General features: G+C 40.2%; 1 protein-coding gene across 1 annotated transcript in view; it reads left to right on the top strand.

Moving 5' to 3' along the window:
* KALRN (kalirin RhoGEF kinase) overlaps positions 1-18,166 on the top strand; it is a 602,830-nt gene that overhangs the window by 341,842 nt on the left and 242,822 nt on the right. Inside the window, exons 26-28 of the mRNA XM_032268307.1 lie at positions 8,387-8,456; positions 11,318-11,407; positions 16,578-16,670. Coding sequence (XP_032124198.1) covers positions 8,387-8,456; positions 11,318-11,407; positions 16,578-16,670 — 253 coding nt within the window. The remainder of the gene's footprint in view (positions 1-8,386; positions 8,457-11,317; positions 11,408-16,577; positions 16,671-18,166) is intronic.

The raw sequence follows: 18,166 nt of genomic DNA, 5'->3' as shown, positions 1-18,166 counted from the left end.
AAAACATCACAGTGGTCAAGGGCTACTCATTATTGATGCAAATCATTCTATATTCCATGATAGGGCCTAATACAGCCACTGTGTTACAGCATAGCAAAATATTTAATATTAATGGTAACCTTGAGTCATTAATATGTTCTGCACTAAAGGAAAAGAACTCTAGTGCATTTAGAAAGCTATTGACCAAAAATAAATTAATGGTTTAAATTATCCACAATTTAAGGGAACATCTAAGAAAATCTAGCTTCATGTTAATTTCCTACAGGATCTGTGGACTGAGGCTTTACTACACTCATAATGTATGCTTTCTACTTGTGTCATGCAAATTTTGATTAATGAAGAAAATATAACACCTCTAAAATCTCTAATAAATAAGAGATAAAATGGCAGTTAGCCATCTTAGAAAATGCAGGAATTGTAAACTCTAAGGGGCAGTTTAGAGAGGAGAACATCTTTCACTGCATAATCAGGTGCCTGGCACAAAAGTAAACATTGAGTAAATGTTTGTTTGATAGGTGAATGCATGGATGAATAAACTAAAATTAAAATTACAATTTGAAGACTTAGAGTTAACACCATTCAAGTCATAATTTAATCTTCTGTTTGTAAAAGCCCTAAAACAGAGAAGACCATTAGGTATGATTTTTCCCCCCATCACTATAAGAACCGTCTGGAAGAGCAAAATCATTTAATTTCTACATGATGCAGTTTCTTGGAAGCTTCTTACTGGTGGACCATACAGTTGTCCTAATACTTATTTATTCTTCAGAAATACTTCTCAGAAATGGTCACTTCTCAACATGAAAGAAAAAAATCAAAGGGTATTTTTTAACCCCAATTGCTTGTATGATTCCAAAGTTGCAATTAAGCACTGTCTAACAGAAACATGCTCCTCTCATTTCTAGTGAATAGCTCAGGTTATGTGCCTGTAATCCAGAGACAGCCTATGGGAGGGAGAGCAGGAGGGAGGAGTATTGAGTGATTGAGAGATTGAGAGAGAAAGGGATTGAGAATGACACTACCTTGCTAACTTAATTAGCTAAGTCCCTAGAAAATTAACACCTAGACCAAGGGTTATGTGGTGAATACATGTCTTAGCTAGGTAGTATTGATCTGTCTAAATGGTGTCACTTTGAAAAATTGCAACCAGAGTTAGTTCTTTGTCTTGCTCTGTGTGTGTGTTTATGTGTGTGTGTGTGTGTGTGTGCGTGCACGCGCGTGCATGCTGATCTGTCTGTCTTAAGGACCTTTGTCTTTATAGAGTAGAGGCGGGTACAAATGGAGCTCAAAGAAAATAGCCTCAGTTGGAGAGTAGGAAAAGCTTCCTGGAGAAGGGGGCATTTGAGATAGAATTTAAATAAGAGGGGGGATTTTTACAGGCAAAGACGGCTTCCTTGATGATGGAATAAAGTTTGAACAAAGGCCCTGAAAGGGAGAAAAGTGGTGAAGTCTAGCAGGGAGCTGGAGAGAGGCAATAGGAAGTTTGGGAGTGGGGCTCCGTCCTGGGTCATGGGAAGCAGACAGAGGTCCCACTGTCACACTCCCAGGTAGGTTGCGTCTTATCAAACCATGTCTGTAAGATTGAGGGAGAGAAAGGAGAGGTGATGGGCAGAGATAGTGCAAGTCGGAAATGCGGGGAGAGACAAAAGGAGGAGAGAGAGCTATGTGGATAGGGGATAAGTGAGAAAACAGTGAAGTGGGCAGATCATAAGGAGAAAGGAAGAGATAAAGGAGGAGGAAAGTAGGAGAGCAAGAGGGAGGCAGTAGTGGGGAGAAGGCAGATAGGTAGGTGGGGTAGGTAGGCAGGGAGGTAGGTAGGTAGGTAGATCCATCTGGGAAAAGAGGCACTAGGAGAAGGGGAGGGAAAGAGATAGTTAAAGACCTAGTCCTTCCCAGAGTTACCATCTTGTTGCAGGAGAAAGAGCAAGGTGGTGTTTTTCAAACCATTTTTATCATGAATCAAAAAAGACTGTACATTATGCCCTGTTATATACATGCATATATACTATATATAACAGGGAAGTTAAATTTTGAAAAACAACACGTGCATTTTGTGTGATGCACTGTGATATTCTGTATTAGGTTCTATTTCTTCCTCCTCCTCTTTTTTAAAATTCTGGTTGCCACCCATTTGATCCATGGCCACATGGTGAGGCGCTGGCACCACCAGGTGGTGAGAGAAGGGATGTGCAGCTCAGGCCCCGGGGGAAAGGCCACCCTGCCAGACTACTGCTTTTTCCTCCCTCTTTGCCCCTCCTACCCCTTCCCAACACACACACCCTTGCTTAAAATGTGCATGTTCTATGCTTTCTAAGCTTCCCCCACTCCAAATGCCTTTGATATTAGTGGTTTCTCACTTATAGAAAATCATAGAATTATCATATATAAAACCCTGAAAGAAATCTTTAAAGATAATATAGTTCTCCCTTGCCCTATAGAAACTGAAACTTAAAAAGGTTTGTCATCTGTCCAAACCAATTAGTGACACAGCTGAAGAATCCAGCTGTCATTTTCTTAATAGTCAAATCTTAAGGAAAGAGGAATGGGAAGACCTGTTGTGATTTTTCTTTGGTTCCCCAAACCCACATTTGAAGAGGTAACTTGCAGAACTCATCAGAGGAGCCCTATGCAAATGTAGCTGTGGTCTTGTTACTGTGTTTTTGTTTGCGTTTTCAGCAAGCTGTCAACATTGGGGCTGATTATTGACATTGGGGAATACCCAAAGCAAGACAAAGTCTAAACATTTTGTTTGGATGTATCAAAGTCATGTTAATTTTAGTTTTACACACTAATTTCTTAGCATTCACGCCTGCTTGCTAAACAGCACCTTAATGGAGATGAGTAACATTAAGTATAAGATAAAACTTTTGTATTTTATTTTAACATTAAACTTGGTATATTTCTGTGCAAATAACTTTATTCATCTGGTTACACAAATTAGACAAAGTGAGAAAATATTGGCAAAGACATATTCAACAGGTAGCCATGCAGCAAGGTAAATTTTGCTGCTTGTGGTTGGAGGCTGAGAGTGTGATGTGCCGAATGGGAGTCCAGCCCTGCAGACCGTTCCTCTTTATCCCTAACCTGGGCTAAAGTGTCAAGTGTGAAATGAAGAGACAGAGCCAGATGCTTCTCATGACTCAGCCTGGGTGATCAAACTGTGCTGGAACTGTTACATGAAAAATCCAGTACCTTTCCCTGGGTCTACATGACTCCCCATTAGTTTGATATCTGCTCCAATATGCTAACCAGCTATCTTAGCCCCTAGAGTCTAGAGCCTCTTATATTCTAGGCCCTGAATCTGCCTGGTCATTATTGGATTCTTTAGATATAATCTCTAGCTCTACTTGCATGAAAGCAGTAACCCAACCTTGCTTTGAAAAGAAGGCAATGTCCTGGGCTTCCTACAAATACCTGAACCTCACACCTTTCTCCCCGCCTCATTTCCAACTTAATTTTTAAATGTATGCTCCACATTGTTCCTCTCTTTCCCATCGCCGCAACAGGCCCCTTCCCCTTATACCTCTGGCATTCCAGCAAGCAAGTGCACACTGACACACAAGGTCATCAAACACATATTTCCATTTAGATGTGGACGGCACCCTTGATGTAAAGTCTGTTTGCTGACAAGATTGTGAGCCCCTCAATGAAGGGTACACTTCCCCAGAAGCAGTGAGACTCTAGACCAAATTCACCTTCAGAGAGAGTAACAAAACCACTCTGGTACCTTTGGAATAGTGCTGCTTCTATAATACTTAATGACAAAACTCAGTAAGCTTTCTGTTAATGAATGCCAGCAGTGTCATTTCCGGGGATTCTGTACAAAGCCAAAGGAAAGAATTTTCCTCATAAAGTAACTGCATGATATATTATATTGTAATAATTTAATAGAGTAATGACATTGCTTCGATCTTGACATTTCTTTAAAAGTTTTGTTCCTTTCTGAAAGAACCCTAGACATTCACACAAACAAATGACTTGTTTTGCTCATTCTTTCACAATTTATTACATGTAATTATTGGAGTGGTAAAAGCCAAATTGTTGCTAAAGAACAGCTAAGGTGAAATGTTCCATCATTTGTGAAGAGAGTTGTGAGCTGTTACCCTTTAATTTAAATTCATCATGTCTATTTGAGATAAGTGGAATGATATTGATCAGACTTATGTAATCTGTCATCTTCATAAGTTTCAAATTAAGAAGCAAAACAGAGTTTAATATTGCCACTTACTTTCAACAATTACATTGAGATGGTGATAATTATCTTATTCAGACTTATCAATTGATATGCCTGATACAAGCTGAATAGGTTTTATTTTTTAAATTCTTAGCTTTCTCCTCCTAAATTAAATCCTATAGAGCCGATGTAGGATTTGCCATCTGGAAGCATGCTGGAATCCAGGACAGTTGCCTTTAAAAGCTGATCGATGGACTGGATGTGTGGGAATTACCCAGGAAGTTTTTCTAAACAATGCATTTACTCAGATAGTAACCCCAGAGGGCAATGTACAACCAGGTGTGGGGACCACTAACTAGAGTTTTCCAAGAGTGTTTCTTGAGACAAAGTCTGATACTTGCCCCAAAAGTGTTGTACTCGCAGAGAAGTTTGGGAAGCACTGCATACTGGATTTACTTCAGTGGTTTATAGTGTAACTCATCATGTTATAGAATTTTTGAAGTTCTTCAGCAAAGAAACCAGCTTAGCCCAACATTTCCCAAACAAGTGATAGGTGACCTTGGAATCCAATTTTTGCATAATAACCAATCAAGATTTTCCCAGGATATGGTTTAGGAGAAAGTAACCTGCTGCAGATTTTTCAGCAAGGGCTTGGTAGGGAGATCCCCCTAGATATGTCTCCAGGAGTGGGGAAGAGTGTCAGATATATGTGTTTATCAAAGAGAATGTGAGTTTATTAAGATTGAGAAACACTGATCGTGAATAACTGCTATTTACTTGATGTCTACTGTGTTTCCAGGCACTGGGTTGGGTTATTTTTACCTGTGGATTTATTAAATCCTTAAAAGCACTCCCACAAAGTTGTTATTTATTTTCATTTTTATCTTTTTTGAGATGGAGTTTAGCTCTTAATGCCCAGGCTGGAGCGCAGTGGCACGATCTCCGCTCACTGCAACCGCCGCCTCCTCCTGAGTAGCTGGGATTATGGGCAACCTCCACCATGCCCAGCTGATTTTTTGTATTTTTAGTAGAGACTGGGTTTTATCATGTTAGCCAGGCTGGTCTCGAACTCTTGACCTCAGGTGATCTACCTGCCTCGGCAAAGTTGTTATTTAAAGATGAGGGGAATGAAGCTTTGGAAGGAAAGACCCCTTCGCAACTGTGACCAAGTGTGAACTCTGGTTCTTTAACTTGTGCTCACTTGTGGGAGGAGAAGATAGTGAGACCTGGGGGTAGGTAGACAGGTGACCTAGTGATAACTGCTGTTAAAACCTTCATTTTACAGAAAGACATTCATCATGAAAATTATAAGCTGTGCATTTAATTCTGGTTATAGTGTTTTTGTTTCCTGAGGATTTTCAAATTGTGCATCTTCCATAGGTTTTTGGTAGCTGCTATCACAAAAGTCAGGGTATTGCTCTATTTAAATTGGTAAGATTTTAAATAAAATTGCTAGCACGGTCTTTCTATCACTGATCAATTCTTTGGACATAATTATCATTGTTTACTTCAAATTAAAGTGACCAGGCCAACTGTTCTTGGGTCATAAATAATGACTCTCCATGAGTCATCATGGGTATCCTTGCAACTTCTGAAACAATAAAACAATTTTATGTCCTGTGTGGAATGTCCTAATCTGGGCTGTTTTACCATTTATTTTACTACTCTTCAAGGAGAAGAGCCCAGGCTTGGGATGGCAGTTCATGCCTGTAATCTCAGCTCTTTGGGAGGTCAAGGCAAGAGGATTGCTTGAGCTCAGGAGTTTGAGACCAGCCTGGGCAACATGGCAAGACCTCATCTCTATTATCTAAATTTTTTAAATTTTAAATTAAATACATGTAAGTATATATATGAATTTATGTGTACCTGTGTGTGTGTATATATGATAATGACCCAGATTGATTCTTTTCTCAACAAAAAAAGAGTATATTTTTCCCTTTGGGTCTTAAGTGTGATCCTCAATTATAACATTACATAGCACTTTTTAAAATTTGCATTTTAATGGTCATATTAAGTATATACTAGTTTAAATGTGTCACTTGTAGGTTTTTTTTTTTTTTTTTTTTGAGACAGAGTCTCACTCTGTCATTCAGGCTGTAGTACTGTGGCACATTCTTGGCTCACTGCAACTTCTGACTCCCTGGTTCAAGTGATTCTCCTGCCTCAGCCTCCCGAGTAGCTGGGATCACAGGCACGTGGCACCACGCCCAGCTAATTTTTGTATTTTTAGTAGAGACGGGTTTCACCATGTTGGCCAGGATGGTCTCGATTTCCTGACCTCATGATCCGCCCACTTTGGCCTCCCAAAGTGCTGGGATTACAGGCATGAGCCACTGCACCCGGCCACTTGTAGTTCTTTAAAAAGTAGCAACAAATATGACACTTTATTGACCTTGAGCACTACATATTTGCATTGCTGAAGCCCAAACTGCATTATAATTACTCTATGATTCCGGTCAGAATACTCTAAAATCACTTATATAAGGACAAAGATGATGATCACCAACTGGGTACTGCCTGGAGTCCCCCACATTTTTTAAATGGTTATTTTTCTTATTATTAAAGCAGTGCTCATTTATTGTAGAAAAGTTACAGATGGACAAATAAGTCATCTATTACCGCATCAACTATTATTAGCATTTTGGCTTTCCAAATAGGATCTGCCAAACATTTTTAATTGCACATATATATTTTTAAGCTCCAAAACGTCATTCTATGTCACTGAAGGAGGAACACATGCAACACTTATGTGAAATCCATAACCACTTGTAATTAATTATAACATACTGCCAAAATATGTGAACAATAGAAGCTAGGAAGAGTTAGTCAAAAACCTTTTTCCCCTCTGTGTTACAGGTAAGTAGTAGAGTTAAGCAGAACCACTTTGTATCTTATAATTCAATTTTGGAAGATAATGCGATCTCACAATTTTAAAATCAAAATTAGACAGAAAAGTAAACATTGAGAAGTATCACCTACCACTGTCTTCTATTCTGTTCCTTCACCTGCTTCCCTGTGGTAATGTCTTTTATTCATTTATTGGGTTGGAAATAAGAATATGCCATCCCTATGTAGATAAAAAGTTGCATATTCTATACATTCTTCTGTAACTTTTCCCACTTAGCTTTTCCCAGAGTTCTTCCATATGAAAACATAGAGAGCTGTGTATTTTTTTCATAGCTACATAGTACTTAGTTCTGTGGGTGTGCCATAGTTTAAATGCCTTGTTCTTTACAGACCATCTTTTGCTTGTATAAACAGTGTCATCACTAATATTCATGTCTATACATCATCTTATATATATATATACAGGAAAATTTCCAGAATTAAAATTGCAGAGTCAAAAAATAAACACATTCGTTATTTAATCGATCCTGTCAAATTGTTCCTTGTAAAGATCGTAGCATTTCCACTTCTGTCAGTATATATGCCCAAAGCTTCATCATTATTTTTTATTTGAAAAATACTGTGTTTTTTAAAGCAAATACCATTCTAATAATAGTGCTGGCTTATTAGAATTTATATCCTCTGAAGCCAAACCAATGCTTTAATACATTATTTTGAAGTCAGTGTAATTATTTATTATTTATTAACATGGAAAGGAGCCATGGCATGGATAACCACATTGGCAGATAATTCAATTGTAATTCAATTCAGCTTTGGAATATGTTGTGACTTTTTACCCATTAAATTTTCTTTCCTAATGGTGTTTGTATTATAAAACATTGTTTAACACATAGTTTTTAGTACAAATTGGCTCCTGGTGGAAGATGGAGGCCAACAGAAAGAGGCCAGTGCAGGATGAATTTTTTCTACTTTATCTGTGGGATAATGTGATATTTTATTTTGTTTCTTTGAAATATCTGTATTATTTAAAATATTTATGATGTGCTCAGATTACTTGTGTAAAAAAGTAGATTCATACTTGCTGATAAAAAGTCCAACACAAATACAATATTTCATTATTATTTTCACCCCTAGACGTTTTTACCCTGAGAGAAAGAATATTAAGTAGCGCTAATTAATCCATTAACCTACATTTTAATGAAATTAGTTCCAACATTGAAAACTGTACCTCACCATCTATCACTTAGACAGTAGAGAAGCCGTGTGTAAATAATTGAGAAGTTATCGTTGTGCTGGCCTTGGTGCAATACCGTGGGGGGTCGGCTGCACAGAGGTGTCTGATTCAGCCTTTTTCTCCTCTTGCAGCATCTTCCTCAAAGAGCTGGAGAAGTACGAGCAGCTGCCTGAAGATGTGGGACACTGCTTTGTTACCTGGGTAACCAACCTGAAATCCTCCTCCCACTGCCCATACATGTGGCACCACTCTTCAGTGCCTGGCCTGAGGACTGGTGTCACTGCCAGTCTCACACAGGACCAGGGGCTCCTAAGAGGGATCATGAGTAGGTCTGAGAGAAGCCTTGGGAAAAGTTCTTAGACATCAAGATTAACCTCCCTCTTAAACTGTCTAAGAACTTTCTAAAATTGTGAGATCAGAAGAGTGGCACAAGGCCAGGTGCGATGGCTCACGCCTGTGATCCCAGCACTTTGGGAGGCCGAGGCGGGCAGATTACCTGAGGTTGGGAGTTCGAAACCAGCCTGAGCAACATGGAGAAACCCCAACTCTACTAAAAATACAAAATTAGCTGGGCATGGTGGCACATGCCTGTAATCCCATCTACTCAGGAGGCTGAGACAGGAGAATCACTTGAACTCGGGAGGCAGAGGTTGCGGTGAGCTGAGATCACGCCATTGCACTCCAGCCTGGGCAACAAGAGCAAAACTCTTTCTTTAAAAAAAGAAGAAAGAAGAAGAAGAGTGGAACAAGACTACCACTCCTGGCAGAGGAACTACAGCTCAGTCCATTAGCTATTGTTACAGGATACGGATTAGGGAATTAAACCTTTAGGAAGCCACCTACTCATTTAAAAAAATTTTTTATCTTTAATTTTGTGTATACATGGTAGGTGTATATGCTTATAGGGCAGACTAAATATGTTGATACAGGCATACAATGTGAAATAAGCACATCATGGAGAATGTGTGGGGTGTCCATCTCCTCAAGCGTTTATCCTTTGAGTTCCACCTAACCATTGGTTACATTTGCTTCTTTCATAGAGAAAAACAGATTTTTGGGGCATCCATCCCAATTCTGACCCACAAGATGAGTGGTCAGCCTCCTTCATACTATTGTCATGGGCCAAGGAAAGGGGCTGAATGTCCCAGGTTCTAATTATACAAACTGAAACATTAGTCTTCATTGGCTCTCCACTCTGAACTCAGGCTCATGTACAATATATGAATGCAAACATCTCCTGGGAAGTCCACTTAGGACACTGAGTGCAAACATGGAAATCCCCGAGGTCAGGCGTTCTACTACTTAATAATTACCTGATAATAACTTCCACTCATAATGGGCTAATTACCTTTCAAAGTGTCTTCATGATTCAGAGACTTTATGTTCTCAACAGCCCTATGTGGTTGGCAGGACTATGGTTTATGTTTTAGATTTTAAAGATGGGAAAATCTCAGATGAGATAGGAAGTTGACTAGTTCACTGACATGTAATAAATATCACAGCCAGTCCCACAACTCAAGACCTCACTCCCAGACAAGCTTTTTTTATGAACTCTTAATGCTTGCTTTCAAGCACTCTTGTTTCTTCAGAAAGCTCAGCTGCCATCTTACTTTGTTCTAATACATTTTCTACCTCTAAATAGATGAGCCAATGCAAAGCTCGTATTAATGCTGATAAATAATTTATGATTCCTTGCACAGCCAACATAGAGAATGGCAAGATTGACCATTAAGTAAAGGGATATGTTTTGCATCTTGTTTCCTGAAATTTGTGGCTTTCCTTTACAATCATAATTCATAAGAATGATTTGTCATCGTCTCCTCGGGTTGACGAATAACCTCCTAGGTAGTATATAGCCCTGAAAATTGGTTTCAGAAAATTTTTGTGATTGGATAAAATATTCATCTTTTGCCAGGAATTATCCCAAGGTGACTTTCTTAAGTCTCATAATCTTAATATATGAATGTAATGCAGAAATGAAGGGTAGAAGAAATTGTTTATAATGTATTGAAAGAAAGTGGTTAAGACCAAGAAGCCTAAAGTCAGATACCCTGCTTAGTTAAGTGACTTTGAATTCCCACAGTTAGCTGGTAAGGCTCTGCTACCTGCTAACTGTGGGAATTCAAAGTCACTTAACCAGCCTGTGCCACAGTTTTCTCATGGGCAAACTGGGGATAATAATAGAACTCACTGTGTAGAGGTCTCATGAGGACAAGATGAGTGAATACATGTAAAGCTCTTAGAACAATGCTAGCATAAATGAAGTCTGCTGTAATAAAAACATGTTTGGGCTGCTGTCTCAGAAGAGGATGCAAACACAAAGTTCCAAAGGCTCTGAGATGGAAAGCATTTCACCAAATAAGAAAAGCATTTGGTGGCAAAAATATACATACCTTTCCCAGTAACCTTATGGCTGGGTGAAAATAAGAAATGAATTTTCACCCAGCATTAAGGTTCCTGGCTTGAAGTAACAAAATCTGGTTAGGAACCATTGTTTAGCCTCTGCCCCAGGGGGTCAGTCTGCCTTCTCTCCCCTCGCCCACCCCCGTCATTGCTCTGGGAAGTTGGGGATAGTATAATTGCTTGACATGCCCCTCTACCTCTCTCCATTGGAGACATTTAGAGTACAAGCAGATCTACCTCTGAGGACATACTTTATCTTCATTATTTGCTTTTGTATTCAGAGCAAATGCTGTCTTTTTTCAAGATGGGGAGCACAATTGTAGATAATCCAAAAAAGGGTAAAATCAGTAACTAAGTTCTGTCCAATTTCAGAATAGATCAGGATGTATGAGTTGCTTTTCCTGATTCTTCCTAGCACAAACTAGTATTAAAATGAGCTCAGTTTCAGAAGCTTTTTCTACATGCTGACAGGAGAAAGACATCTCCATATCTGTTAGGGGACCATGGGGGCTGGATGAGCACAGAACATTTGCGATAGAAAATCTAGCCCTTGGCATCTGAGGGTTTTAACTGTACAGCCCTTGCTGGGCCGTTTAGCATTGTGGACAGAAGGGAGCAACTAATGTATGCTTATCTGTTATTATCTTTGTTCTTTTTAGGCAGACAAATTTCAGATGTATGTCACCTACTGTAAAAACAAGCCTGATTCCAACCAGCTTATCCTGGAGCATGCAGGCACCTTCTTTGATGTAAGTTGTGGTTTTCCATTTTTGAGCAGCTGTTGAGCAGGTGGAAATGCTTCTCTGCTTTAGCATAATGGATGTTTAGCTATCCTTTGTTCCTAATTTTTCTTTACTGGCCGCTCCAAACCTTAAGCATGGAAAAAAACCAAAAATGTATATACCTATATTTTGTTTTACCCTATCCTGTGTCAACCAATGTGATTTTTGATGAGGCAAATTTGTTTCCATGCCTCCACACCAAACCTAGGTAGCCATAAAGCACATGTTTAGAGCAGGCCCACTGTGATGCAGCTGTTGATTAATGTATTTCACTTCTGCTTCCTATACAGCTCTCACAAACGTAGTGTTTCCAAAAATGTGATCCTTGGACATCAGTCTACATCTATTAAATCAGAATCTCTCGGGGGGAGCCCAACAACTTGAGTTTTAAAGAGGCCTCTGGGTGACTGAAGTCCACTCAAGTTTGAGAATCACTTCTCTAATGCAGTTGTTTTGACTTTGGCTACACATTGGAATCACCTGGCAAGCTTTGAAAAAAACTGATCCTGAATCCCATGCCTGAGGTTCTGCTATGATTGGCCTGACTATGGCCTGAGCTTTGGGATATTTTAGTTTCTGGTGAGAGTGATGTGCAGCCAGGCCTGAACACTTCTGCTGTGATAGAAGCCAAGAAAAGAGCGAGGCTGGTGTGCCTTGTCAGATCCTTTGGTTTGGAATGATGACACAATCTTGTTGGTGAATGGTGAGATCTATCTATTTAGTGCTGATTCCCAAAGAGAGTGATGTATTGGCTTTACAGTAAGCAAAATCAAAGGGATCCTTGCGGATTCAAAGGATGAATAAGAGGGAAAAGTGAAATTGGGGGAAAAAAGAAAGTTTAGTGAGAGGCAGACTATAGCAGTGACGGCCATTTTGGTAGTCATATCAGAAGTGATGAACTAGAAACTTAGAACTTTTTAAAGGTTATCTATCTTTCTGCCTACCTGTTTTTTTTTTTTTTTTTTCACAAATGTTTGGATGTCCACTGTATGCAAGGTAGTGGGCTAGGCCCCGTGGAGAATAAAAGACATTTAAACAGGGTTCTTGTACTCAGGTGTGCAAAAGAAACCTTCCCTGAGCATCTTTCTAGCCTGGCACTGCCTCAACAGAAGTGATTCTATAAATGTCTTATGTTCAGTAAAGAAATGACATTCTAATGAGAGAAAGCCAGATGAAGAAACACACACACATTTTTTTAATGGAGCATCAATATGGAAATGGCTCAATGTGTCCCACACTGGAGTATCTGGGGTCAGATTTGGTATCAAAGAAGAACCCAAGAAAAGTACTTCTTTGACCTGATATTATTGAGTATCATATTGGATGCTCTATACCACTATTACCTCTGATTGAGGATCTTTTTCCCTTAGGATGCTTCTATTGATTATTCATGAACAGTATCCAGAAGGTTCTTTCTGAAGTTTTAAATGTATCATGTCCTGTCTTCCACTTAGCACTTTTCTGACATACATGTCCTGTGCTCTGAGCATGCCTCAAACTCTTCTGCTTCATATCTTTGCTCACGCTGCTCTCTCTGCCTAGGATAGATTGTGTCCCCTCCATAAAACACACACACACACACACACACACACACACACACACACACACACACACACACACACACACACACACACACACAATCTTCTTTCCAAAATTCTTCCTATCCTTTAAAGGTCACGTGCTGCTTCCTGCATGAATCCTTTCCTTTGTACTTTGTATCTTTGTTATAGCATGTGTAATGATTTTCCTTTGGGCAGGTTAGCAGTGTACCTTTCTATTACTCGCATCTCCCTCCACCTATGAGCTCCTTGAGACTTTTTGCCTGGTTCATATTTGTAAACATCTCAGTGCCTGGCACTATACTGTGTTTTCCTTTAGTCCTACGTGCCTCACATCTCCATTTCTAGCCAATATCTAGGCTTTGATAAGTCAGGTATATCCCCAAATTTCCCACCCTGTCGCCCATTTCCAATGTAGTGCCTAGTGAGCCTCTACCTTAGTTGGAAAAGCTGATGGAAGCCAGAAAAACAGTCCAGTAGGAGTTCTTCAAGTCTGCCCTGGAAGTGGGGAAGGAGGAGAGTAAACTCTCCGATTGCTTTCAAAACTTTCCAAAAGGTGTAATCTTTGCAGCTTATTTTCATTCTGTCAGAAGAGTTTCCCTAACTTCTACATTTAGGAACCATCTGCTTTAGGCCCTCATTCTATAAATGAGATAAACCCTTAATAAAGAGAGTCCCCTAATATCCATTACTGTTAAGAGAGCACAGAGAATTAAAGTCCTAGAAAGGGTTACACATTCACATGATCCAGAACGTTTGACCCTAAATGTGAGAACAGCGTGGGTGTGATGTCTCAGTTTGGTTTGACTGACGTAGGCCCCTTCCTCGCTGCTCCACATGCAGCCTTCCTGAAGCTGGGCTTCTCATCAGAGACGGAAGAGTGTCAAAGGTGCATTGTTGCTTGTGCTGTCTTGCCAGAACCTCCAGATAAACTAACAGGTTCAGTTGCCTGAAGAGGGTCAAGCTGCAGCTGTTTTGCCCATCATCCTCAAACAAGTCTTGTAACTACACGTCTCTGGGGAAGAGGCAAATGGTGACAAAATTACTGCTTTCTGGGATAGAAATAATTTCTGATAGGAAATGGAATAATTTTTTAAATTGTTATTCTCTTTCCTTTACTACTCTTCATAGCCCCGTAACAAGTCCTATCTAGTCCATCTTTAAAATATCCCTTTTTTGGCCAGGCATGGTGGCTCACGCCTATAATCCAAGCAGTTTGGAGGCCAAGGCGGGCGGATCACCTGAGGTTGGGAGTTCAGGACCAGCCTGACCAATGTGGTGAAACCCCATCTTTAAAAGAAAAGAAAATGTCTCTTTTATTCTTCCCAATGATTTATTCTCACTAATTCTAGCTTAGAACATACCCCTATATTGCATACCTGGACCTATTTTTAAATGACAGCTTTATTGAGAGATGATTTCAGATATCATACATTTCAACCATTTAAAGTATGAATTCAGTGGTTTTTTGTATGTACTGACAGATATATGCTACCATCCCTACAGTCAATTTTAGGGCATTTTTATCACCTCACAAAGCAATCCTGTATCCTTTAGCTATCACTCCCCAGCTCTCCACCACAAACTTCCACTCCCAAACAACAAATGATATATACTTTGTGTCTCTACAGATAGATCTACCTTGCCTGGACATTTCATAAAAATTGAGTCAGTACATGTTCTTTTGTGACTGGCTTCTTTCACTTAGCATAATGTGTTCAGGGTTCAACTATTTTGTTTCATGCATCAGGACTTCATTTCCTTTTATGTCTAAGTATTATTCCATTGTATGAATATACTACGTGTTATTTTTCCATTTATCAGTTTATGTATATTTGGGTTGTTCATGCATGGATATATTTTATTTCTCTTGGGTATATACCTAGAACTTGAATTGCTGGATCATGTGGTAACGTTATGTCTACACATCTGGGCCTTTCCAATAGCCTTGTAACTTGTCTCTCTGTCTCTCATGTGTTTTTTTTTTTTCTTTTTGTTGTTGTTTTTTGTTTGTTTGTTTTGAGACAGGGTCTCTCTCTGTCACCCAGGCTGAGTGCAGTGGCATAATCATAGCTCACTATAGCCTTGACCTCCTGGGCTCAAGTAATCCTCCCACCTCAGCCTCCCAAGTAGCTGGGACTACAGGCATGTGCCACCATATCCAGCTAATTTTTGTATTTTTTGTAGAGATGGGATCTGGCTATGTTGCCCAGACTGGTCTTGAACTCCTGGACACAGGTGATACTCCCACCTTGGCCTCCGAAAGTGCTGGAATTATAGGCATGAGACACCATGCCTCAGCCGTTTTTTCTCTTTAAGATCTGTGATACTTTATTGAAAAAATTACCATCATATCCTAACTCTTTCCTAACTCAAACCAATCAGTGACCCAACTTTGCATATCTAACTATATTTTTCACTTCTTATAGAAGGTGGGTGTTCATCCTATGTACCATTCAGTTGTGATCCTCATCATCACCTAACCATACAATGATTATTTCAGCTAGTACATTTTGTGTTTGATGTGAGTGAATGTCATTCTTCTAATCTTTTACCCACCCCCTCTGCCCACCTCACCTCTAAGCTCCAGGTGAAGTTGAGGCTTATCTCTACTAACCACCCGGCTACTCCCAACCCCAATAACCTCTCTCTATTTTTATTGACTGTACAATTTCCCCTATTGTCCTTTGTTGATCTCTAGTTCGTGTGCGTTGAGTATTCTCAGCTAGACTATAAGCTTTTTGAGGGCAGGGACAAAAATATACCTTTCTCTGACCCTTATAACCCCTAGATTTTGGGGAGTGGAAGATTATTTTGGAGGTAGGTTAGAGAATAGATTAAAAGGAGAGACTAGAAGCACAAACAGCAGTTGGAGGCCATGGCCTTAGCCTGGGAATGAGTGATGAGGGTGATGTCCCTGGAAATGGAAAGGAGATTTGTCACCAGAAATAACAGTGGAGAAATTACTAAAATTGACTCTGTGATTTCTAGCTTAGGAGACCTGAAGAATGAAGGAGGTGCCATTGATCACAATGAAACATTTATAAGAAAGTGATGACCCTGAGTTGGGGTGTGTTAAATTTAAAGAGAAGGATGGTATTAATAAAAGAGATATATCTTTCTGCTATTTTAAGGAGACTGAGGGCAGGTAAAGGCTCCTCAGGAGCCATCAGAATGGAAGTTGAAGCCTCATTCTCTGCCTTCCCTGTACTCACTCCCCTTTTTGAAGTTTATTTCCTTTCACTCCCACGTCATCTCTCCTTACCTTCCACTCTGTTGTTTACCTTATTGCTCTCTTTTCTACTGTTCTTTTTCTCCATTTTTGCCCAATTTCTATTTGTTTCACACACTGCTTCGTTCCCTAAGCTTTCTCCCTTTTTACTCTCTCCTATTTTCTCTCTATATGCATCTTTTGTTTCTCTTTTTACTCCCCTCTCCCTATGAAAGACCATTTTCTCATACTTGTCTACCTTTTCCTCTTTCTTCCTCTCTTCTGGTTCCTGCCTCTCTCCTTTCAGAACACACACACATGCACATGCCACTCTGTGTCTAATTACACCTTGTTTTCATCCCTACAGGAGATACAGCAGCGGCATGGTCTAGCCAACTCCATCTCTTCCTACCTAATTAAGCCTGTCCAAAGGATCACCAAATATCAACTGCTCCTGAAGGTACCTCCCCTCTTCTCCCCCTCCCCCTCCATTGGCTACTGCCTGGGCCAAGGGAGTCCCAGCTTTGGCCCCTAAGGATGGGAATGCTTCTGCCTGAAGACCTTTCCTCTACCTAGAGCAGCACTTCAACCCACACTGGCATTGCTGTCCTATCCCATGGAATTCCAGATGCCTCTTTTAAGGCAGAAGGGGGAGAAATGGGAGCAGGAATAAGTTGTGACCATTTTCTCATCTACCTACCACTGCACAACTTTTAGCAATTGTCTTCTCAGGCACTGGCTGGTCCCTAGATGCCTTCTTGTCCCTCCTTCCAGAAGCAGATTCCTCCTGGTAGCCCCTGCTTTTGATGAAATCAAGGATCAGAATCTGGCCGGGCACAGTGGTTCATGCCTATCATCCCAGCACTTTGGGAGGCTGAGGTGGGGAGATCACTTGGGGCCAGGAGTTTGAGACCAGCCTGGCCAACATGGCAAAATTCCATCTCTACTAAAAATACAAAAAGATTAGCCAGGTGTGGTGATGTGTGCCTGTAATCCCAGTTACTTGGGAACCTGAGGCAGAAGAATCGCTTGAACCTGGGAGGCAGAGGTAGCGGTGATCTGAGATCGTGCCACTGCACTCCAGCCTGGGCAACAAAGTGAGACTCAGTCAAAAAAAAAAAAAAAAAAAAAGTCAGAGTCCTAAGGGCAGTGCTAGTTTACATGGGTAGTAGAGGCCAGGGTGGCACCTACCATTGCCTTAATCTCTGTGTTTGTGAATGTCAAGATGGTGAGGATTTTGAGGGAAAATAGTCAAAGGTTACATATTAAAACACAAGGGTATTCTTATATCTATAGGTTCTCACGTTAGGGGTTCTTCTGGAGCCAACCAAGGGATTTGGATTTTCCTTCAAAATATTTTCTTTAAAGGTTAAATAACCAAATACATAAAACACTAAGTAAGTTGGGTTGATCCTTCTTGTATAACAATGCATTGATACACTGAAAATAATGTCATTTCCACAGAAAGCCTGGGGAATTGACACAGGTAGTTAAATAACACCCATCTATACTCTTAAGGTTTAGGGGTAAAGTTTTCCCTCATTTGGAATATCCTGCTGGTTGCTCCTTTAATGCAAAGATAAACGGATAGTAGGGGATATGTTATAAGTACATTGTGTAATTTCAGAGAAAAACTGATGTAATTCAGCTTATGTTTAGAGATGCCTGCAAAAACTTAACTAATCTAGCTTCACTGAACCTGAAAACCAGTTTAATTTCAAATCCACCATTGTAGTCATGGAGTGAGTCCACCATTCCCAGCCCATGTAATCTCCCTGGCTTAGCACTTAGGGTTCCATGATGAGAGGCATGAGGGCAGCAGAGAAGTGAAGGTGCAGGAGCTTGTGCCCTGGTGGGTTTTTCTGTCCTTTGAGTCAGGGTGGAGCCATGCACCATCATTTCCCTTCAGCCTCTTTTCTCCAATTCTTCTGCTTCCTCATCTCCTAGAAGAGGCTA

This window comes from Sapajus apella, unplaced genomic scaffold (assembly GCF_009761245.1).
Source record: "Sapajus apella isolate SASKATOON/1434 unplaced genomic scaffold, GSC_monkey_1.0 scaffold178, whole genome shotgun sequence".
Classification (NCBI taxonomy): Eukaryota; Metazoa; Chordata; class Mammalia; order Primates; family Cebidae; genus Sapajus; species Sapajus apella.
This window is presented reverse-complemented; position numbering and strand designations above follow the sequence as displayed.